General features: G+C 40.4%; 3 protein-coding genes across 3 annotated transcripts in view; 1 reads left to right on the forward strand and 2 right to left on the reverse strand.

Annotated features, from left to right (window-relative positions):
• xxylt1 (xyloside xylosyltransferase 1) overlaps positions 1 to 24,234 on the reverse strand; it is a gene marked incomplete in the record, with an annotated part of 60,359 nt that overhangs the window by 26,238 nt on the left and 9,887 nt on the right.
• LOC119900613 (ankyrin repeat domain-containing protein 13C-A-like) lies at positions 2,707 to 5,566 on the reverse strand. Its single transcript, XM_038715713.1, has 2 exons — positions 4,860 to 5,566; positions 2,707 to 2,847 (listed from the first exon to the last, which is right to left on the reverse strand). Exons 1-2 carry the CDS (start codon positions 5,233 to 5,235, stop codon positions 2,798 to 2,800), a joined length of 426 nt encoding a protein of 141 aa, XP_038571641.1. The 5' UTR covers positions 5,236 to 5,566; the 3' UTR covers positions 2,707 to 2,797.
• Positions 8,380 to 21,159, forward strand: LOC119900609 (cystathionine gamma-lyase-like). Its single transcript, XM_038715704.1, has 12 exons — positions 8,380 to 8,642; positions 10,536 to 10,617; positions 10,801 to 10,896; positions 11,064 to 11,173; positions 11,417 to 11,551; positions 11,685 to 11,742; positions 12,024 to 12,101; positions 12,629 to 12,781; positions 13,440 to 13,561; positions 14,243 to 14,295; positions 14,653 to 14,791; positions 19,992 to 21,159. Exons 1-12 carry the CDS (start codon positions 8,457 to 8,459, stop codon positions 20,040 to 20,042), a joined length of 1,263 nt encoding a protein of 420 aa, XP_038571632.1. The 5' UTR covers positions 8,380 to 8,456; the 3' UTR covers positions 20,043 to 21,159.

The following is a 24,234-nucleotide window of genomic DNA, read 5'->3' on the forward strand; positions in this document are numbered from 1 at the left end:
CTGGGAAAGAAAAATCAAACGACTGCAGGTCATTCATATGAATCAAATCAAAAAGAGCTGCCTGGATACATTAACATTTGGCCTAAAACTCATTAGTCATGGTTTGCTACACAGTCATGAAGTATTGATAAAGTGTCCCTGCGGGTTTTTGGGTTGATTGCATGTGCAGCAGCTGTACGGAGGTCCTGCTTGAGTCATATACAACCCTAACAACAGAGGATGAGGGAGGCAGGGCAGGATGAGAACAAAGTGCTTCAGTACGTGCACTGGCTGCAATCGGGGCACTTGTCAAGAGGCTCTGTGGGCTGTTAAAACCCCCACCATCACCGCCCATTCTGATCCAGGCTGAGTACATCTATAAATGGCTTTTTCGCTCACTTGCTCACCATCAATCACTCACTCACTCACCACCGAATCAAACAGGAGCTAAAGATCACATTGTCACATTCCTGAGGCAAATCTGATACTCCCAAAGCAATGTTTGTTTTTTTGTCCAGACAAAATTATATTGTATTATGTACATAATGAGAATCGATCGCCTCTCTCGATTTAAGCCAGCACACCAGAGGAAGACTAACCCTGCCAGACTCGTACATTGGCTGCAACACGATCTTATATCGCTGAAACCAATCTGAAATCTTTGTGATTTTATCTTTGTGAGAAACATACACAGTCCCTGCACAAAAGGAAAACATTTTTTCTGTCCTTTGAAGGGGACGCATCAGGAAACAGGCGTCTTATACCTCTGATCATGGTGTTATCTTAAAACTGGGCGTGAAATTCAGTATCGTGTGTTCAGTTTCCACAGAGTTTCATTTCCAGAATGTGTTCGGAACACATTGCAAATAATGAGTCAGATAGTGACCTGAAGAGCAGACCCATTTATTGAATTAAAATATCCACTGTCGTACATTCATTCACATCATAGATTTAGGAGTTGTTTTATTACTCATTGGCTTTTCTCTGTCAGTGTCATCTTCTACCTCAGTCACTGTTTCCCTGTTTTCCTAGAACTGAATGATCAATCAATTCGTTATATCCTTTTTAACATGAACAAGCATTTGCTTGTTTTTTCTCATTTTATTTTAAGTTATATGTATTGGGAGTGTTGGGTCAGACAAAACAAAATTTTGAAGATGTCAGCTTGGGCTATAAAATTGTAATGGGTATTTTTCAAAATTTTATATACCAACCACTTAACTGAGAAAATAACTGGCATATTAATCGCTGATGAAAATAATTTTTAGTTGCAGTTGCTGTTTACATTTCCCCAGACAAATGTTTGGCAGCCCTGTGAGAAAACAAAGTCCCTTAAATTTCTCAGTATTTCATTTTAGAACCGCGAATATGCACCGCAGTATTCTCCGTTTTTGGCTGTTAGTGACAAAAACGGTCTCTCTCTTCTTCTCTTCTACAAGGTATTTTTCACCTGTCCAACAGTACAGACATGCATCGCTGTCATTACTAGTCTGGTAAATGATAAACACACGCTCGGCCATACACAAGAGAGCCCTGTCCTTTCCATCCATACAGACCAGCCACACCCAGACTATGATCTCATGCTGTAGCCTTCAGCCTGTCTGGCCTGAGCATCCCTGGAGGATGGGGAGCAGCTTAGGCAAGAGATAGGCAACCTCATTAACACAATCAATTCCATAGCGTCCCGTCCACCACGACAATTCAGCCCTCTCCGCTGTCTGTATACCAATGGGCAGTGGCAGGGCCTTCACTCCAGCGACAGGAATTGAACTTTGCAAATGTGAAATCAATTGAAACCCATGCTCCAATGACAGACACTAAACAAATGGGGACTTGCAGTACAAGCAACCCTATGCTGAATTGTTAACAGAGAGCCTGCTGTAAACAAAAGATGAGGGGGATTAATTTTTCAATAGCATGTCTGAAGTCTCTTTCTGAAATTAAATGTAAGCATCGCCTCACAAAGGGGCAGCGTGTTAATATTTCATGCACATGCTTTCAGTCTGGCCAGTGCATTTCAGTTAAAAACTAGATCATGTAAAGGTTTCTACAGAGCACTAATACATTATGACATATTCATCAGATTGGCCAGTTGTTTTGTTGTGATTGCTATTGTAGGATGTGTTACATACATAAGTTGTAACCCTTTTGGATCTTTGGGAAAATGCACAAAGCTCTACCATCTGTGTGAAACATGCCAAAACTTCACATCATTTTGTGCGATTATTGTCCACAACTGATTCTAACTCAACCAAAGACTTAGATAATTACTAAGTAAACTCTCCAGCACAAGAGAAACAACACACTAAGCAAACATTATGGACATTGAAAATGACATCTCTTATCTCAACTAATTATCCCCTCTGCCAGCTTCAAACTGTTAGTCTTTGAGCCAGCGGTGGAACACCAATCAGAACAAGAGACTTCAGCCACTGAGAGGATCCTATTTCTAGCTGTGTCATCATTATCTAATCCCCACTGATTAAATATGTTCTAATAGTCTCTAGAAATATATTAAATAGAAGATAAGACACGGCCACAAGAAAGGAAGAAAACAGTTTTCTCAGCCCGTTTTTGACCAGGTGACAATCCATCAACACAACCTCTTTATTCATGCATGAGCATCTTTTTGTCTGGGATTTGTGTGGTGATCTGTGACAAATGTCTGCTAGTGCTTAACTGGACAAATGCACACACAAAGACAGGAGAATTAACTGAAACACAAGAAACAAAAGACATACAGACCGGCAGACAGAATCATTTAGAAAGCTACAGAGAGAGACAAAAATAAACAACATGGAGATGCATTCATTACACATTACTCACCTTTGTGCCCCATCATGACAGCGAGGTGCAACGGCGTGTTTCCTGAAGAAGAGGGAGGAAAAAATAGAATTTGTCAGCTGCCTTTGATATCAAGAATACGAGACGAGAGTCTGTGACAAGCACTGTGCCTCTAGGACTGTCACACTCAGGGTGAATTAAATGCTTAAATTGGGAGGCAGAATCCACTAAATCCCAAATGATATGGTAAGTATATGCCTATAGTGTGTTCTCCTACCCTGACAGGCAATATTATAGTCTATTAACCTACTCCACCGCCGAAGTAAGCTGCGTTAAACAGAGGCATGGCTTGTTAACTGGCATAAAAGGTAAACACAGCGTGGTAAAAATGCATTCAGGGAAAACAACATTTTAAGGTCAGGTGTGGAGAAGCACAGGTTTTCTACCCAGGATGTGAAATGTGCCTCTTAAGTGTTGGAAAATCCCTCAAGAGGAAGCCAGACTGCCCCGTCAGCTCCTTCAGGCTTCTCTTCCAGAAGAAGGGCGGTGGGCGAGCAGTAAAGAGGGCCTGCTTGCAGAAGCCCGATGTTGTGATAAATGGCTGGCAATGGTTCAGGGGGAAGAGCGGGTTGCCCACTAATCGGAAGATTGGCGGTTCAATCCCCGGCTCCTCCAGGCTAGAAAGGCGCATACAAATACAGAGCATTTACATCATAAACTAGGTAGGGCAACGGCACAAGTGAAGTCAATTTCTGGTCACACAAAGATGTTGGAGGCCTGTGGTTGGTTGCACACACACACCAACAATCACGTCTCTGTTCAAGTGTCCTTGGGTAAGACACTGAACATCTAACTGCTATTGCACACCTGCCAGTGACGGTGTCATGCAGATAGATTCAGTTTCTTCCGCTGAAGTTTGGAGATATTTGTCTCTGTGATGTTTACTGTCAATCCAGTTCAATGGTGGTGAATGGAATTTTACTGGTATTACACAAAGCATTGAAAAATTGTTTTTAAATCATACATCAACCAAAAACTGCCAAAAGTGAATGGTTCCAGCTTCTTCTTCTTCTTCTTCTTCTGAAGTCAGGACTGGACAACACTGGCGCACAATACCAATATTATCTGAACGGACTGATACAACTACTGGTCATGTTTTCTTGTGATGTGGATCACATAATTAAACATCACTATAACAGTTACCTGTACATTATATTTGCTTTACATGTGCCCAATGGGAACAACAGAACAAATAATAAAGCTTGATCTTTGTATTGACTGTTAATCAACGCCAACTGATTTGAATGATATTGTGTGACAGTCAGGCTTCAGCATGTATCCAGTGGAAGCTAAACTGATATGTGAGTAAACACACAAACTACTGCCACTGAGCCGCGCCAACCCTCTTCAAGACGGGGCGAAAAAGCCTTTGAAAAATACAGGCTCAAGTTCTAAAAACAACACCAGAGGCGAATGCCCAGTTGCATTGCAACATGTCAGAGCTCTGATTTGAAGACATGCCACATTCCAGCTGTGACACCGAGCACCAGATACAGGCCATCAGTTGTCTCGGCAGGTGAACCAAACAAAATAATCTCCTCATTTTGTCCGTTCAGGGAGTGTTTCTTTGGAAATGGTGGTGTTATCTGAGCAGACTTTGCCCTGCAGAAGAGGTGCTATCTGTCTCCGATAAGTAATAAATATTCCCTAAATCCTTTGACTCCTGCCCTATGCACCAACGTCTAATAAGCATTTAACCAAAGATAGCTTATCTAGGTTTTTGTGACTGATCTGTAGGTGGGATGGGGCATAGAGCCTCTAAAGAAAACAATCTATCTTATGCACTTTTTTGTTCGATTTACTTGAAGGCACTGGATTTCAAAATACTGTAGGGTAGTGGATTCAAAGTATTCCTTATTTTGGGAATCAGTTCTCCAGGCCTTGGTAGGGAGAAGCCTCGCCTACTTCCAGTGCTGCTGGAGACTGATGGCCTATCAGCTAACTAAAACTGAGCTTCCCCGGACCTTGTAATTGGTCGATTGTGACTGGTTTGGGGGGGATCCTGCCTAATAAAGATAAACAGCTGGTGGGCTCACCATGGACGTCTTTCTGGGCGATATTCTGCGTCCGTATGAGGGAAGACAGGCGTCGGACATCTCCTTTAAAGACACATTCATGCACCGGAAAGTCTTGCGCGGTTCGGATAATGGGGTTTTTGTTGTTGTCATCGATGACATCCGACGTTGACAGCGTGTTGGTGTTAGCATTAATCTGCGACTGTTGGTTCTGCTGCTGCGTGGACGAAGACTTGTTTAACTTGTGATTACTGAAGATTTTACTCGCTCTGCTCTTGTTGTTCGTCTTGGAGGCGGTGAACGTCCCGGTTGCAGCCTCCTCGTCCGGCTCCAGTAAATCCTGGTCCTTGCTCGGCCTGTGGTCCTTGCGCAGGGAGCGGATCTTCTCTCCGGTCATTTTCTAAACAGCTGACGCTAACTGAGCAGAGGGTGTCGTCGCTGACGATGACCCTCCGGGCGAACTGATGCGATCCGCCAGTTAGGGAGTCTTCACGCAAACACTGTAAATTGCACAACATGAAAACACTTAACTTAACCCTCCGCTGGATATGCAAAAAACGACAGTTTGTTCGAAGACGAACAAAGAGCAGCTCCCGTTCACCGGTTAACGATGAAAACAAACCGTTCGCTCTGCTCCTATCGTCCAAAACTATCGCTGGTTGCTGCACAACATAAGCCGCTCCAGTTGACTACAGAGCATCTTTGCTAGTACGGAAGATTCGGCTGATGTCTTCCGCCTCGAATTATCGCGAGAGTTCAGGATAGGTTACTAACGGTCACAAGCTCATGCTTGTTCCTTCAATACATTTCTATCTAATATTTAACACCCAGTGAGGAAAAGTAACCAAGTTTATTTTCTCAAGTGTTGTATTTAAGTACAATTTTGAGGTTTCAGCTATAGTGACTGTAGTAACATATTATTTGGTCACTTCATAAGGCATTATAGAAATAATAATACACCCAACAGCACAGACAACTTCATATCATGGGAAAACTGATAAGACTAGCTCCACTTCAGGCAGCTACGACATTAAAATGCAAAATCCAAAAACAATAATACAATTCGGCCGCTTTCAGAATGCAATAATGTGACACACTCAAAGGGGTCATTCTGCATAATGACGTACTTTTCAGAATCAGCTTTATTGACCATGTATGTGTACAGCCTACATATAAGGACTTTGACTCTAGTTTTTCCTAGAACAATTTTCAGGAAGACAGACTGAAATAGTCATAAGCCTAGACCATGGGTTGGCAATGCTGGGAAGAAGTATTACTTCAGTAAAAGTACACATATATCATCAATAAAATATACTTAAAATTATTCGTTATGCAGAAAATGCTTCTGTAAGAGTTATTTATATCACGTTATTGAATTGTTTACTAATGCATCCATGTGTAAGTAGCATTTGAGTGTTGAAATTGGTTGGAGTGCAGCTTTCAAATGCTTTTCAAATTATTGTATAAATTAAATGACTGTACTGTGTATTATTAAAATAGACTATACAGTAATACAGCACAGTACTGTATATAAAATATAGCTTACTGTAGTTCAAATTATAATTAGGCTAGAGCCTAAAACAGAATTGGGCTTTATACAAAATGGCAAACAGGCTACTAAGCCACAGCTTGGCGGTGGATTTAAACAGGCCCGAAAATGAACTGTAGGCTATCATTACCGAACTGGTAGCAGAGTTCGAAAACAAACGTCTTCATAAAATATTCAGATATTTTTGTTGTCATGTATGAAAAGACCCAAAAACAATACTGTAAGCGGACTACTTTATTACGAAGCAAATTTTTTAAACATTTGTATAGGAATGATTCTGTCCCAAGCTTTTTGATCCATATAAGAAGTTTCCACTGTATCAAAATGTGAATTCTAGTTGTACAATAAATATGGTCATTTAAATAGAATAAATCCCTCAAAAGTATAAGGTAAGTGTAAGGTAACATAAAATGACAATAGGGTATAGTAAATAATTATTACTTCAAAACTGTTCAATTTACTTTGAATTATAAAACTGATCAAAGATGACATCAGCAACTATTCCAGACATACAGATAGTTAATTATTTCCAGTCTTCTAGTTGACTTCAGGTTATAGTCAGATTAGATAAATAAGCATTAGGCCTACGGCCTTCTAGTATCTTACAGTCCTCAGTTAAACATATATGTAATAAAACATCTCCACACAAGTCCACAGCAATACTTGAAATAATCTTTATTTCTACAGACAATAAGACAATTTCTATAGAGTTTTCCCCATAGCTGGAGAAGAGTGCTCACTTCACTATACATTTATTACATGTATCATGTCATATTATACAGTCATTATGGGTTCTGTGCTGTCTGTTCTTCACTTGCACTTATCAGATCCTTTAGGCAAGCATCTGTACATGAGTGTATGTACATACAACTATTTTGCTTATTTATGTTTATTATTTTATTTAATGTATGCATGCGTATGTTGTATGTACACAATATACAACAAATACACAGTGTATTACTGTGGCAATTACAGTGTACGGTGTAAATCTGATCATATTAGACTTTTATTTCAGCCTCTGTGCTTTTACTTAGGTTGACTGTTTATTATCTTCCGCCAGATGAAGCAAATCAACTTCCCCCCCTTCATTCCTCGACTCTCATGCATACACGCTGACACACAGCCTGAACTGCACTCCCTGACCCCCTCCCACATACTCCCAGAAACACCTGGCGGAGATCTCTATTAGTTATTTATGACTTTTGTATTTGTTTTCTTTCCTACCTCACTGAATATTGTTATCTGTTTCATAATTTATGTGACTTGGCTTTGCTATCTGTCTATCTATCTATCTTGGTTGTATCATCATCATTACCTTAATGTACATTATAGGCGCCAAACTAATTGTAGGATGTGTGCTGTGTGTGTGTCTTGCCACAATATTTAGCTTCCAGTGTGAGATTTGTTCCCCTTACATATAGATATTATGTCTGTAACATATTCTAGAGACACTGACACTGTGGTGAAAGGTGTAAAGAGCACTTCCTCCCCCTATGGCTCAAGAATGGAAGCACAGCTACACGAAATCTGTTTTGTGTGACAGGAGGAACTAAAATCCACACCATTCAATGTAGGCTAATATTTCACAACTACGACATCTTTGTGGAGAATATGCCTTGATACAGAGTGGTTACAGATAAGTTTAGCTTTTGCTCCTTTTTTTAGTTACTTGGATTGCATTTCGACTTTACAGACTGTTTTCTGCGTTTCTTAAAATAAACCCTACTGTAAAATTCAGTAGAACTAACTTGAAGTAAATCTTAAATAAAATGAGACAAAAGGTTTCAACCTCCCTGACTCAAGCAACAGGAAGCGTTACATCAGTACACACACAAGCACACACACGCACACACACACCCAAACGCAAACAACGTGCATGATCACATGGGTGGGACGCCCCTACTGAACAACCAATCAGCGGCTTCCTCTGCTTGTTGATGAGCGCTGATTGGCTCGCAAGGAGAAGCGCAGCGCACAGCCACGTTAAATGGCTTTCCTCTTTAGCATACCACGGTAATGCATACTCATCTTCAGTCGGCTTTGGTTCACGCTTGGGGGAGCGCATTGTTATGGAGTTAAATCGCAAAGAAGACGAGCAGAGCGATGTGTTCGCCGGCTTCAGCACGCCGTTTAAATCGTTCGCCACAGAGGCAATTCACGTCGGTCAGGAGCCGGAGCAATGGAAATCAATGGCTGTAGTGCCGCCGATCTCTCTGTCCACCACGTTCAAGCAGAACGAACCAGGAAACCACGCCGTAAGTAGCCCGATACGCCTTGGTTATTTTAGGAGGGTGTGTGAAGGCAGGAACGATCCGGTAGTAACCACGTGCGTGAAGCAGACCCTATCCAGCTTCAAGAAGGACGACTGAAATGGGCAATTATAAATTAATATTCAGTTGTTGGGTTGTATTTGGAGATATTTGAGACATAGAAACATGTCGGTAAATAAACTATAATCTACACTTTCTAGTGTATATACCTCTAAGACGTAATACACACAATACTGTCTGAATCGCTGTTGCCCTGTGGGTGGATGGATAAGACTTTGTTAAAGCAGCCAAATCACACAAGAATCACTGAACAGATCAACATAAATACACACAGAGATTACAGGAAATAGTAAACTTGTGTCTGCATAACTTACATTGACGTTTTTGTTTGGGTTTCCCCTATTTTAATTAGGCTACTTCTAGTTCCTCTTTAGATATGATTTTAATAGCTAGTGTATCCATGGCCATTAGGTAACAATGATAAAAAGCATCCATTTTCTTTTTACCTCCTTTCTATAAGAAAATAAAATAATTAAAACAAATAAATAAATAAAATATTAACTAGAAACTGTACTATTTAAAAAATCTAGGAGCATAGTAATCTATACACAACAATTGTAATATTCTATATATGGTTAGTGGAAGTCTGTGAATTGTCCTGTCTTGTATTGTGTTGTATTGATATAGCAAGGTGCTTTATTGGAATTGCATAGATTATTAATCCAGACTGAAACCAGCAGGGGGATATCCAGTTTTCCCTCTCTCAATCATATAGTGACTAGTTTAAATGGCACTGTTTGTTGCAACAAAAATGACTTATGCAACTGCTGTTTGTCTCTGTCAATGATTATACTGTAGGTTAGTCATAATTGGCTAACAGATTACAAGTTTGAAAGTACCACTGTTACAATTGCACACTCACATAAAATTAATGAGAGCAGAGGTAATTTAGGTTTATTGTGTGTGTTTTTCAATCAAAGGCACAATGCATTTGGAGGGTAATGAATGATCTTTAATGTTTTCCCCGTTCCAGGACTAATCGTGTGGCATATCCTCACATTTAACATGGATTAGAAAATTTGGAATGCCTATCTTATCTGTCAAACCAGAGTAAACTTGTAAAACTAGAACATCCATTATCTGCTTTACTACTGTATATTCTCAGATGGTGTTTTTCGCAGGGAGACAACCACACAAACCCTCTGTTCAAAGGCATAAGTAATCCATGACAAATCTCCTTCAGGAGTGCTAAATACTTCCACTGTCATAGAATCCAAATACTTCATTCAATTGTGTGTAAGCTTGTGGATCCCTCTCAGTATCTTTCTCATATACACAGCAACAATACCTGTATGTCCAAGGTGTCTGTCTGTCTATATATCTATATTCTCTCTCTCTATATCTAATCAGAGTTAGAGAGAGAGAGAGATAGAATCCTTGTAGCAAATGCAAGGTCTTATTTTAGGAAATATTTTTACATTCATTTAAACAAGGACATTGTTTAGTTTTCTCCCACCAATGAGCTTGTTTGCCTCCAAATAGTAAATTACTGGGTGGGGTTGTCTTTTCTCACCTTGTACCCTGTTATTTTAAACAGACCTTGACATAGTGTCTTACTTCACAGTAAGTATTGGTTCTCAGTTTTCAGTTGTCTGCATACACCTACATTATTAACAGATTATCCAACAAAAGACAAACAGGAGTTGCCAGTTTTTGTGCCACTGAAATAATGAAGCATTGAAGAGTTTTCATTGTTCTAATCCTGCAGGGCATAACATCTGAAATGTATGAATGCATAATTATGTTTGGGCAACCTGTCTGTTTATAACTAATTATAACTGTTTGGTGACTGAAGTGTCTTATCATGTTTTTATGTAGGGGTTTGAGTACAGCCGCAGTGGGAACCCTACCAGAAACTGTCTTGAGAAGGCTGTGGCTGCTTTGGATGGAGCAAAGTATTGTAAGTTAGACTATTATAAAAGTCGCTCACGTAATCATGACAGGCACATTCCACAGAGATGCGAAGTATTTAACAAAAATGTATTAAACAAAATAGATCATGTCATAATGGGTGAAATGTATGCAAACTGCAGCTTCTGTTTCCTCTGCTATGCAAACGACTTTTGTGCTTTCCCCCCTGCAGGCATTGCTCTTGCCTCTGGCCTGGCAGCCACGGTGACCATCACTCACATGCTGAAGTCGGGCGATGGGATCGTCTGCATGGATGACGTGTACGGAGGTGAGGCACTCTTAACTACACCCTGTAACTTGCACAACGGTGTAGAAAAACAAATAATGCATTACTCACATGTAACAAAATGGCTGTGGAAATGTATTCATTTTTAACAGTAATTGTTTTTTTTGTTTTTAGAAAACATTAACTTCATTTCACTTCTCAATTGCAAGGCACCAACCGTTACTTTCAGAGAGTTGCCAGTGATGTTGGTCTGGAGGTGTCTTTTGCTGACTGTACAAAACCAGAGATGCTGAAGGCTGCTCTGAAGGCCAACACTAAAGTAGGTGAAAGGATGATATTACAGCAATAAAGGGCTCCTTGTGTCCAACAGATTTTATCATTCATTTTTAAAGTTGCTGCTTCAAGTCTGATACTACAATGTTGCATCATTGGTGTGTCATTTCCCTTGAAGGAGTCACTGTGAATCAGCACTTTATGTGATGAGTGTTGTTGGTCTTCATGGTAAATGCACCATTAGATGTGCAATCTCTTTGTACCGTGTGTAATCCCTTTCTCTGTGTAGCTGGTGTGGATCGAGACGCCCACCAACCCCATGATGAAGGTCGTTGACATCAAGGCCTGTTCTGAGTTGGTCCACAATCACAACAAAGACATCGTGGTGGTTGTGGACAACACCTTCATGTCTGCCTATTTCCAGGTCAGAGCGCAGATGTTTGCTTCACGCTCTTTTGATTTTGCAACGGCAGATTAATAGTTTCCTGCTATCAAATTCCAGTTCATGTGGAAACAAGTCACTGATTAACTCTTGCGTTTGGCTTGTACGTTCTTAGCGCCCCTTGGCTTTGGGAGCTGATGTCTGCATGTATTCAGCCACCAAATACATGAACGGTAGGTTATCAACATTTTTCTATTTTACAATTTACAAACATAAGATGAAAATACATCAGAGTAGTGGGGACACTGTTGGGCATGGCTGGTGAGAACAGTTTCTGTCCGCTTACATGAGGAATGAAGAGGGTCTGTAATTCTTACCAGCAAGCACCTCATTATCAAAAGTTTAGGACTTTGAAACTATTAGACTTGATCTTCCCCAATATTTTCATCAAACAATTGTCTGGCAAAGCTAAAAGTCAATGGCAGTGTTTTATTCCTGCCTTTTAATTTGACAGGTCACAGTGATGTGGTCATGGGTCTGGTCTCAGTGAACCGGGAAGATCTGTATGAGCGACTGAAGTTCCTGCAAAATGGTGAGTAGAAAGAGCGACAAATTTAAACTACATTTGCTTTTGTTAGGTACATACCACATTTTGACAAAATGCCGTTTCAGGTTTGCCTTGACACACTTCATCAGATATACTTTACAGTACACTGTTGATGAAGCAATAAGTCTGTTGACAGAAAGTCACTAAATATCTTGGGAGGTGACTTACGGTTGAAATTATTAAACAAGTGGATAAACATTTGCTGGATCCAGTTTGATCAGTAATGTGTCTGGAATGAGGTGATTTAAGGACACAGATCTCAGAAAGTGAACAGCTCTAGTGTCAGACATTCACCTAATGTCTGGCTCTGCCACGCTCAGTATTTGGTGGACTGGTTATTTCCTGACCTACATCCGCTCATTAAACAACCAAAACATTCTCCCGAGGCCAAAGTTCAGAACCAATTTAAAACCTTCTCAGAACGAAGTATTTGTTTATGCTTTTGTTTTTTGCCTGATGTGGGTTTTGGAAGGCTTTGGAACCTCTTTGTTTATTTACCTCCCTTGGTTCAGCACTGGGTGGTGTACCGTCTCCCTTTGACTGCTACCTCTGCAACCGCGGACTGAAGACGCTACACCTGCGGATGGAGCGACACTTCAAGAACGCCATGGCTGCTGCCAAGTTTCTGGAGGCCGATCCTAGGGTAGAGCGCGTCATTTTCCCAGGTGATCTCCCAGCAGTGGAGTGTAGCAATGCATTACCACTCGCATCATAACAGGATATTGTTGAAACTTACCTCTTATCGCTTTACTGCCAGATTGTAAATCTGTTTTGTCAAACATGCAGCTGCAGTTACTTCTTAATCAATAATTGTGGATCATTTAAGTTCACGTTGCTTAAGAGAGGCCTTCCACAGGGATTTATTTCATATTTCAACAGAATAAATTGGTATCTTACTATTTGATCTAAAGAAGTCTAGAGTAACACTAATGTCATTCTTTCCCAATGTTTGAACACTTACCTTTTATTCAAAAAGTTCACATTTAAAAAAAATAAGTGTTTACAGGTAGTTATTTCGTAGAAACAAACCAGGGCTCATGAGCAAAAGTTTCATGTTCTCACAAGTAGCATGAGTTTCAAAAAGACCTTTCCCTTCTTTCATCTTGTTACGTTTAGATTTTTTGTTAACATTGCTTCCATGAGATCTGCAGCGACACCCCACATATACACCTGCAGCTATTTGAAATTGCAGCGTACCAAAGGAGCAAACACTCCAGGGTCAGAGTAAACCTGTTGTATAGTATCTGTGCCTTGATGTGATCTGTAATCGTCACTTGACTGTTGTGTTTGGTTTTTTTTTATGTTTTCCCTCCCTGGTCGTAGGCCTGCCCTCACACCCCCAGCACGAAGTCATGAAGAGACAATGCACCGGATGTCCGGGGATGATCACCTTCTACATTAAGGGAAAACTGGAGCATGCTACCACCTTCCTCAGTAGCCTGAAAGTAATTTAGCAGTAAACGTGTATTTGATCTCAACTGTTTTTGTTTGTTTGTTTGTTTTTTTGTTGTTGTTTTGCAAATGTTGTGAGACTAGAGGGGTTTTGCAAAATGAGTGGATCAGATTCCCAGGCTGACAGGACAGATGAAGGAAAATATACTTCAATACCACGACTGTAAGAGTACTTTAGCGAAGCACTAAATTCCTACTCAAAGGCATTTCCTGATTGAGGCTTTGAGTGTTTTAATCTGTCCAATAGAAGAGCCTGCTGTCCATGATGATGCAATAATCGACTGCGAAAATTTTGGGGCTCAACTTAGACTCCAAAGCATGATCATGAATGCATCCCAAAATCATTCAATTTGGTCACCTTGGAAACTGGAAATTTGAATCTATCCTAAAACAGATTGCTCATTATTTTAGTTTCATGCTAATTTGAAACAGCTAGTATTGTCACAAGAGGACCAGATTGTATTTTGTAGTATATGACAGACGAATGTATCTTTTAAAAATGCTCCAAACCACAAAATTTAAGCAAAGACACTCACTGTGGTTCAAGGAGTTTCAGTAGTTAGTTACTTATCGTGTTTTGTCTATTCCTTCAACTTATTTCCACATGTGTGTACATATTTTGTATGGCCTGCACTATGTCTCACTTGATGCCTTCTGTTCTCCTCCTGTTTCAGATGTTTGCGATAGCCGAGAGTCTTGGTGGTTATGAAAGTTTAGCAGAACATCCGTAAGTATCCCTGCAGAATTTTACTCTGAACAAGTCCTTTTAGTACAGTGTTGACTTTTGGTATTCAGCAGAAAAGTGGTGTGTGTAAAGCATGACAGAAATGGTAGTAAAGTTAAATAATACAAATGTTAATGTGCAAGTAAAACTGAAACTTTAAGTAAACGGGATGGAAGATGAAATGTAACAAATGGCACCACAAGGTGGCAGCAGAGATCAAGCAGAAAATCCTATTGGACACAGATTTTGAGATACTTTACTTCCATTATGCAGTCTGTGTCTCTGCTCTGATCTTTATATAGCATGTGTGTATGTTTTTCTGTGTATGACTTATATGGAAGTTGTTCTATTGTCATTCAGAGCAATTATGACTCATGCATCAGTGCCAGAAAAAGAGAGGAATGTCCTGGGGATCAGTGACACACTGATCCGGCTGTCTGTGGGACTTGAGGATGAGGCTGACATCATTGAGGACCTGGAGCAAGCACTGGCGGCTGCTGTAAGTTAACAGCCAACACTGGAGTACCAGATAGTCCTTTAAACCAATATGTTTTCTCATCAATCAAAATAAACTGTTAAAATGATGACACTGAGTTTATGGGAGACTGGAATTGTTATCAGCTCTCACAGTTAGTGATGGACACCAAACTGTCTGCTCCTGTCTCCAAAGGGTGAGTCCTGGCCTGAGAAAGTTAGTACCTTTTCTGAACAGTTGTTTGTCAGAAATGGTCAGACATTGTCAATTGTCTCTGATGTCCATCATGAATAAATCCTCTTTGAAAGTATAGAATTTGAATGAGGATCACCATTATTTTTTGTTTTTTTTTTGTTTAAAGGTTTTCTTCACTGTTAAAATACTCAAGTGATAGCTCTCTCTGCACATCTATGGTTACATTGCAAACTGGTGCTGCTAACCGTTAATACAGCATAGGTTTAATGGTGCCAATTTGCCAAAATGTAAACAACTATAGGCTTAATATACAGTCTCCTGCACAACTTACTGTTTCCATAGCAATATTCGACTTCCTCTAATAGTAATAAAAGGAGTGGTAAAAATATTAATATAATTTTTTATGTGACATTAATAATTTTTGGACCTTATTGAGATTCGTGTGTGTGTGTGTGTGTGTGTGTGTGTGTGTGTGTGTGTGTGTGTGTGTGGTGTGTGTGTGTGTGTGTGTGTGTGTGTGTGTGTGTGTGTGTGTGTGTGTGTGTGTGTGTGTGGTGTGTGTGTGTGTGTGTGTGTGTGTGTGTGTGTGTGTGTGTGTGTGTGTGTGACGACATGTGGTGTTCAGGGTCTCGCTTTGTCTGATGGGGGAGCAGTGTCACACACAACACATACAAATAACGTAGAAAAGAATCGTTTTCCTGCAAGTTTGTAAATGAGAATCTGGTCTATAAAAAAAGAATATACAACATTACATGAGTGCAGTACTCTGCTATCTAGGTTTGTGGTCATGGACTGCATTTTAACTTGAAAATGTCTGTTCTCGGCACTAAAGTCTTAAAAAAATAAAATAAAAATGATGAATGCCCCTGAGTCTCTACTCCACCACAGCACACTCTGAGCTTCATGGTTTGAATGCTGTGAAGGAGATCCAGACGCCACACATGTGCCTGGCTAATGATTAATCAATGTACCCATGCCTCTGTGTACTTTACAAGTACAAGGTTACATTTAATCTCAGATGTGTGCGATGTCGCATGAGCGTGACCTGCACTAGAAGGTCATCTTTTTCTTTAAAAAATAAAATAAAATTATTGGTGCTTTTCAAGTTTTCAGGGAAAATATTTTTAGGAATCTTCTGAAAATTAGAATGGATGATGTCATTTATTACATCTAAGAATCTATTACCTTTTTTAGAGTTGAAACCAATTTTGACCTGTATAGTGCAGAATAAGGCACGGCAGTCAAAATGGAGACAAATCCAGCTTGAAGTAAAAGTGGAAACTTTTGGGTAGAGCCAGGCCAGGAAGCGTTGCAAACCAGGACTGAGTTAGGTATGCAGTGGTTGCAGGCTGTGCACTTTGTAGAGGGCTGTGGTGTTTCCACTCATCCCATAAGCCCCCTCACCCGGCAGCTCAACAAGATCCATCATGCACTGTGAGGTTTCTGTATCTGTGCTGCAGTCTGGGGTAAGTCCGTCTCAATGCAGTCCAATGGGAATATTCCTCCATTTGCTCAGCAAATTTGACAGTTTATATTGTTTATATGCAGTTCCTTGTGTGTTACCCTGTTAAAGAATGGGCAAATGTTTATAAATTCATATGCTATAAATACTTGAGGTTGATTTATTGGCTGCATGCTTTTTCTCAGTATTTGCTGTGGAAAAAATTCTAACTATTTCTGCTTAGGAGACCAACAGTTGGCTCATCAGAAGAATCAGAATCAGCATTATTGCCAAGTAGGTTTATACATACATGGACTTTGTTTTGGTATTTTGAGTCATAATGGCAAACATAGCGGGTAGAAAAAATAGAAGATAAAGGAGGTGCTGAAGGTCAAGAATCATAAACTATTCAAATTGACAATAAGATATACCAATTAATAAAGAATATGTACAATATGTCTTATTTAAATTACAGTATGTGCAGGGATGTGCAAGATCTTTACATGGGATTTACACAAGCAAAGATTTACAGAATGAGGGTACTGTATTGTAAAGGTGGGGTTAGGGGGTATGAAAGTCAGTGTCAGTGGGGCCTTGTTAATAAGGCCAGCTGCAGATGGGAAACACTGTTCTTGTGTTGTGAGGTTTTGGTCCTGATGCAACGCAGCCTCCTGCCGGAGGGGGTGTCAGTTTATGCAGAAGGTGGGAGGGGTCAGCCTCAATCTTTCCTTCTCACCTCCGAGTCCTGGAGGCGTACATGGGCTGCCACTTGTTTACTTTCCAAGCACACAACAAACTACATAATTTGACCTTTTATAGTGCAGAATAAATCATGCTAGTCAAATGAAGACAAACCTAGCCTGGACAAAGAGTGGAAATTGTCTTGGGAACATTTAGGGAGAGCCAGGCCAGGAAGTGTTGCAGACCAGGATTGAGTTAGGTATGCAGTGGTTGCATGCTGTGCACTTTGTAGAGGGCTGTGGTTTATCCACCCATCCATAAGCCCCCTCTCCCTGCAGCATGACGAGAACCATCGTGCACTGTGAGGTTTCTGTATCTGTGCTGCAGTCTGGAGTAAGTCCCTCTCAGTGCAGTCCACTGGGAATATTCCTCCATTCCACTTACTTAGCAAATTCATGACGGTTTATATTGTTTATGTGCAGTCTTCCACAATCACACTCCTATGTGGTACCCTATTAAAGTATGGGCAAATCTTTATAGATTCATATCATATAAATACTTGAAGTTGATTACTGCAGGTCAATAATCATAAATATACAATATAAAAATTTACTGTAAGATATTAAAAAAGAAGAATAAAGAATATATGTACAATATGGCTATTATTAAATGGTTATTTAAATCAGTTTGTGCAGGGATCTGCAAAATATTTACTTGTGCAAAAATGTACAGTATCGGTATACTCTACTGTAGAGAGGGTTAGGGGTCCCTGACCTTGTTGATGAGGCCAGATGCAGACTGTAGGAAATATGTGGCATGAGGTTTTGTGTCCTGATGGACTGCAGTCGCTTGCCAGAGAGGAGTGTCTGAAACAGTTTGTGTCAAGGGTGGGAGGGTTCGGCCGCGATCTTCATCCTGGAGGGATGGAAGATTGCAGCCAAGATTGCAAAAGGGCTGGGCTCTTTCTGAAATCTACAACCATCTCCACTGTCTTAAGAGCGTTGAGCTTCAGGTAGTTCTGGCTGCACCATTTTATCAGATGGTCCATCTCCCACTTGTAGGCGGACACATCACCACCAGAGATAAGCCCACTGACTGTGGTGTCATCCACAAACCTCAGGAGCTTGACGACTGATGAGTGGAGGTGCAGCGGTTGGTGTGCAGGGAGAAGAGTAGAAGGGATAGAACCCAGCCTTTAGGGGAACTGGTGCTGATGGTCCGAGAGTCAGACATGTTTTACCAGCTTCACATGCTGCCTCCTGTCAGACAGGAAGTCTGATCTACCTGCAGGTGGAGTCAGGTACACTCAGCTAGGAGAGCTTGTCCTACAGAGCTGGAATGATAGTTTAGAAGGGTTTACAGTTTATGAATAATAAAATATCCACATCAGGAGAACAGCGCTGTTGAATTACTGTCTCATCATTACACCAGCTACTGTGGATGTAAAAACAGAGACCTCCACCTTTTGTTTTGCTGGAAAGATTTGTGTCGCAATCCGCTCTGAAGAGTTGGAAGCCTGCCAGCTAAACAGAAGATGAATAAAAGTCTCTGTTATTCCCCACCAGTAGCAAGTTTGATGTTGTCGCACAGTGACCACATGCTAGAGAGATGTTTCGGGTAACAATGTGTGAAGTCTGCACCGGCACGTTTCACTCTGCTACAGTTTCACTGCATTAGCAAAGATGACCGCACCTTTGACCAGAAGTTCTAATAATTCCACCTATGACATGAGAAAAGTGGGAACTTAATCCACTATTGTTTACCTGATGTTCATGAGCTATTCTCCAGTAAAAGAGTTCTGGGTATCACAGCGGAACACTAAATTTACAAACAAAACAAGACAAAACAGTGTGCACTAAAACACACAGCCAGCTATCTGCTGCGCCATCTTGATTGATTATAGAAGTACTGCAGTGTTCCTAGAATCCACTTTCAAGTTCATTGCCCAGTTTCAGCTTTGCTCACCTCTGTGCACTGTTACCCTTCAGATCAGGCATCTGCATTTTTATCTCATCTCTCTCTGCTCGAGAGGCTGGCGCCGACATCTGAGGTTTTATTAAACATCATCTGTCTGTCTATTTCCCTGGCATGGCGGCAGAGGTTTGAGCAAACACACAGCATTTTGATCAAATCATTGTTTTTCTCTCCGGTGTGAAAGGTTTATGGATGTGTATTTTATGAAATGCATTGATGCATAAAACTAATGAAACTGCTAAAATGCAACAGCTGATTTAGAATCAGTTTGGCACATGTTAGTTGAGATTTTATCATATTTAAAACTGTATTAACTGAACTCTAGTGTACTGGTTTTGGATGTTCCACCACTCATTCCCACCTGCCAACTGTATTAGCATCAGTAGAGAATTTGAGTTCCCTAAAACCCCTTTTGCCACCTCATGCAGCAGTATTGTGCATGGCGGCAGATAATGTCTCTGAATCCCTCGGCTGCCCATCTGTAGCAAATGGAAATTAAATGGAGACAAATATCTCTAATGACTGTCTGTAGTCCCAGGAAAAGGCACCTCTGATGGGTGAAGCATTTAATTGGATGGGGCAGCAGGTCAGATTGGGCAGGCGGTTAAATTTCCCCTCAAATGTCCTCATCCTAGGGTTAGTTTTGAATTCCAAACTTGGGTGTCTGTTAATCATTTGGAACTCTCCAACGGGCTGGTGCCATTTATGTTTTTTCTGTAAATACTGGGTCTAGTGTTTTTATTGACCAGCTTTTGACTTGTCTATATCGCAGACATTTTGGCATCTCATCAGTCAAAGAGAGGATCAGTTACCGTTTGGATCCTTTTTGTGTGTGTGTGTGTGTGGTGTGTGTGTTTTCAGAAAATCTGGAGCATGTTATTAACTGCAGCCTCATGTCGTTTTGCTTTTTATTTTCCTATTGTCTTTTAATAGCATCCAAAGAAAAGTGAAATGTCTTCAGGGCGTCTCCGAGGCTCGGGATGAAGACCGGCAGCACTGGAACTGTTAAATCATCGCAGATCAACATTTGGTACCTCAGTTCAGTGCATGAACTGCAGAGATTCATCTATCAGGGAACAACTTAAAAAATACAAATTGTGATATCTGTGAATAATTTAAAAAAGTTCTTACATTAGAATCTTTTTGATGCCTATTTTACAAGAGCATCAGTTTTAATCTTATTTATCTTATACAGGTTTTGCTTTGTTTCTATGTTTGAATGTGTTTTAATTAAGCTTTGTTTGTAAGGCTTTAATGAGGCATAGTACTTTTCAGTAAGTACTGTCATGAACAGTATGAGTTTCTGCAGGAAAAACGCCAAACACCAGACGTTTTTGCTGTGTAATCTTGCTGTAAAGCCTGTGTACATCAGGTTGCATTCTAGTTTTCACCCACAGAACAGTCTCCAAACAGAGTTTAATATCTCTGCCCCTTATTACATCTGTAGCTGTTACCTGTATTAATAACTTCCTAAATCTTACTGGCATAAAAGTCCAAAAGTCAGAAGAAATGTCTATATTTTCTCTTCACAGTCAACATCTACTATAACGTTAACATTTAAGAGGCTCTCTCCAGAAACATGTAAATCCATCAAGAACAAACAATATTTCCATTTAAAAATGATAAATAGAAATATACTTATTTGGTGGCCGAAGAACAATGAAATACCAGTTTTGAACATGATAGTACGCATCATCAAGTTGTGTCTTGTAAGGACGACGAGAGGAACCTATTCCTAAATTTTGAGACCAATCAGGATATTTTCCAATATATGGGGGAGTGTTTGGCACGCACAAGAGGAGAGTTTGCCAACAGTGGGTGGGGGTTTGTAATAACTGAAAGCTGTGGCAAGAGTATTTCAGAAAAGATCTGTGTGTGTATTATTTTACTCAAGTCATAGCATTTGGGCTGATGGCAAAAGCCCAATGTCTTCCTAGGTCAGGACTCAAAACAGCTTTTTATCTGTGGCACTCCCTCCTGCTTTCCCCCTTTAGTCACACATCGCATCGTCAAACATAGGCTTCATTTGGGACAGACCACTCAATCACAATCAATGTAATTTATGTAACCGACAAATCCATTAAAATCAGTTTGCAGTATATGTCTCTGTGTCTTTTCACTTCCTCTCAACCGTCCCGCTGGACAGACACAAGCAGTATAATTGCTGAGTTCAGCATCAGTAACCGTAGCAAGTCGATACGCCACATTCAATTTAGCCTGGTTAGTGGCAGGCTGCACACTGGGGTTTTAGCTGATGGATCAAATGAGCTAGCTGACATACTAATGATCAAACCATCAATAACATTTCCACAAGGAGACTGAAGGTCTGTGTAGAAGACGGGTTATCATCTTTTAAAGCTTTTGGGGCACAGGGACTTGAATTTATTCTTACCTATGACCATGTAATGGGATTTACACCTCTGAATCAACCATTAAGAGTTCAAATCGCTCAAATCGCTCAAATCTCTGCTAAAGGCTGATGTGATAATTTAGCAACCACAAACATTGCCTCAGAGGACATTATGAAACCTGGCACGTTCAGTTAGACTGTAAAGATTCAGGGGAAGTGGTGGCCTAAATGGAAAAGGCTTGGGAGAGGCTCTGCATTAAAACTAGAGGTGCTGCTGAGACGTTTGATATTCACACACTCGCAGCCTTGACTCATGGAGTGGGATCTTCTTAGAGAGTGTTTGGTTAGACAAAACGTCAGTGCAGGTTTTCAGTGTCTGTCAGCTCCCTTCAGTCAGTGGGCTTTTGGTGTTTACTTTACCAATATGACTATGGGATTACATCCACTGCTAAATAATGTGTGCTATCACCAGTTTAAAGTCAAAATATGTGGCAAAAGTCTTTAATATAAACAAAGCGGCTGATGTGGTTTTAATCTGTTGCATCACAGTTCAGTTCATTCAGTGGAGGTTGTCTGTTCTCCATCACATTTAAAATCCATAGATGACATTCATGTACGCAAATCTTTAGATAAGTGATTGCTGTGTCAGTGACCGCGACAGTCAACAACAACACAGTCCTGTCTGGACAGTCTGTAAGAATTACAGTATATTACCAAAAGATACCAAAGAGATAAGAGAGGCGAGTCCAGCTTTCTCTGGATAAAGTGCTGTCTTACTGCTATGTAGGAGACAGTTTACATTTTCCTTTCAAGTTGATTTTTTCACTTCAAACTGGTGACGGCAATACCTGATGCCAGACTTTAATTTGGACAGTTAAATGAATGACTTGTGATTTTACGTGGCGTTATGTACCGGACTATTTGCATCACTTCTCAGTCTTATTGTCACTATGAGGTTGCTAGGCAATCATCGGAGACAACAGGAAATCACTGCTCCCAGCCAAGGCGTACATAACTCCATGTAAAACAACATATTGTCCTTTTTCCACTTTACATTTTGTATGGATTTAAGAAAGGGTATAACAGATTTTGTTACCTTTGGAAGTGGGGGTCTTCCTCCTGCTTTCCCTGCATTATGGCTTTCCACATAGGCACATGGAAGGGCAGGGTGATCCCGGAACAGAGCCACTGGCAAACATAATTGTTGCAAGCAAATAAAGTCTTTGATAAAGTGTAGTTACAACCTGCTTTCATTGAAATATGGACTTTAAATACAGCAAAGGTTGCAGGTAACCAAAGCATCTACAATATAAAAACCCCACTTTTCAAACAAATTTAGTGCAGTCTACAATTCCCTGACAACCAGGAAAACGCCATCTGTTGATGAAGATCATGTGATTCAATCAAAAGCCCCAGAACAGCTACTAAAAGGACATTGTGGAGAGACATGGTGCTTGGTGCTTTTCACACATTTAGTCCAGTTTTAACCTACACGTCTAGATGTATTTTGACCGTCAAAGCACCAAACTTATGCTTACTGCATGAGTTCAGTTGGTACTTCGGTCTCTACACCACATGCCCCACCGGAACAATAAAACATGCAGTTCCGGGATTTGGTTAAGTAAACGTGTATCTGATCAAACACCAGGAGTAGACCGTTTTGTCTGATGATATAATGAATGATCCCTGAACCCATTAACTATCTCCCACATTAACTAGTTTTGTTTGCAGGGAGGCGAGACCTGAGATTAAATAGCATGTGTGTTGTGTGTGTACTGAGTTTTATAGTCCGTGTAAATTACTGTGGGTAAATGAGATGGTAAATAAACCTGTTTTGTAGATGAGTAAAGCCCCATCTGTGCTGAGGACCAGTAAACAGTTGCAGGGAAGAATAACTGCAGTCATAATCCCAGCACAGGTCTGTGTCTTTTCAGTGTTTGCAATTCCAAAGTATGTTGACTGGTGCATATTGTCCTGTAATGTATTAGCCCTTAAAATTAAAGTGTAGATTGAATGAGACAACCAAATGAACCAAACAAAAAAAGACTCCATTGTAGCTGACCTTCAGAGCGTTGCACTTCATGCACAGTGTCATGTTATATGGCTTAGTTGTAATGGACGGCCACATGATTTTATAGCATGTCCACCACGCCTCGGTGCTGTATAAATGGTCCTGCTGCCCGAATGTCAGCCTTGCCAGTTCTCACACTGAGATACTGTAAACACAGAGTTTAATCTCACACTTGATGTGGTTTGTAAGAAAGAGGAAAAAGGACAGGAATTATCTTGTCAGGAAGAGGAAATCCCTTGGGATTGTATGGCGTTTGACCACAGGGTGACTCAGCTCTTCATTCCTTTTTGTGGATTTGAGAGTCCAATATTAAGTGAGCAACAGTGGACAACAAAGAGGCCTTACTGAAGTCCAATCAACAGTGTCAGGTGCACAGATCATGATAATCAACATCTCTGAAGGGTTTCTGTCTCTCAGCAACTCCGCCTCAAGAAGGAAACAACATAATTAGTCCTGTATTGATTTAAATGATGTCATTTTGCTGCTGTTCTGGGAAAACTGGAAACAGCAGCGGTTGTTGATCTTGTAGATGGTTAGTGTTAATGCATGTTAACCTAACCCAACAAGGTCAGCGACCTGAAAATAGAAATTTTGGGTAATTTTGGTTTCTCTGTAATATGACTCACCATAAGTAGATGATGTCCGCTGAAATACTGCTGCCATTAAATATAATGATGTTAAGGCCGGAAGGGAAAAACCATTACTTGCAGGGTGGAAGGTATAATCAATATACTCATCAAATGGCTGAAATAAAT

This window comes from Micropterus salmoides, unplaced genomic scaffold, assembly GCF_014851395.1.
Source record: "Micropterus salmoides isolate LMB-PRFRI ecotype aquatic unplaced genomic scaffold, ASM1485139v1 Ms_hic_scaffold_13, whole genome shotgun sequence".
NCBI classification, from domain to species: domain Eukaryota; kingdom Metazoa; phylum Chordata; class Actinopteri; order Centrarchiformes; family Centrarchidae; genus Micropterus; species Micropterus salmoides.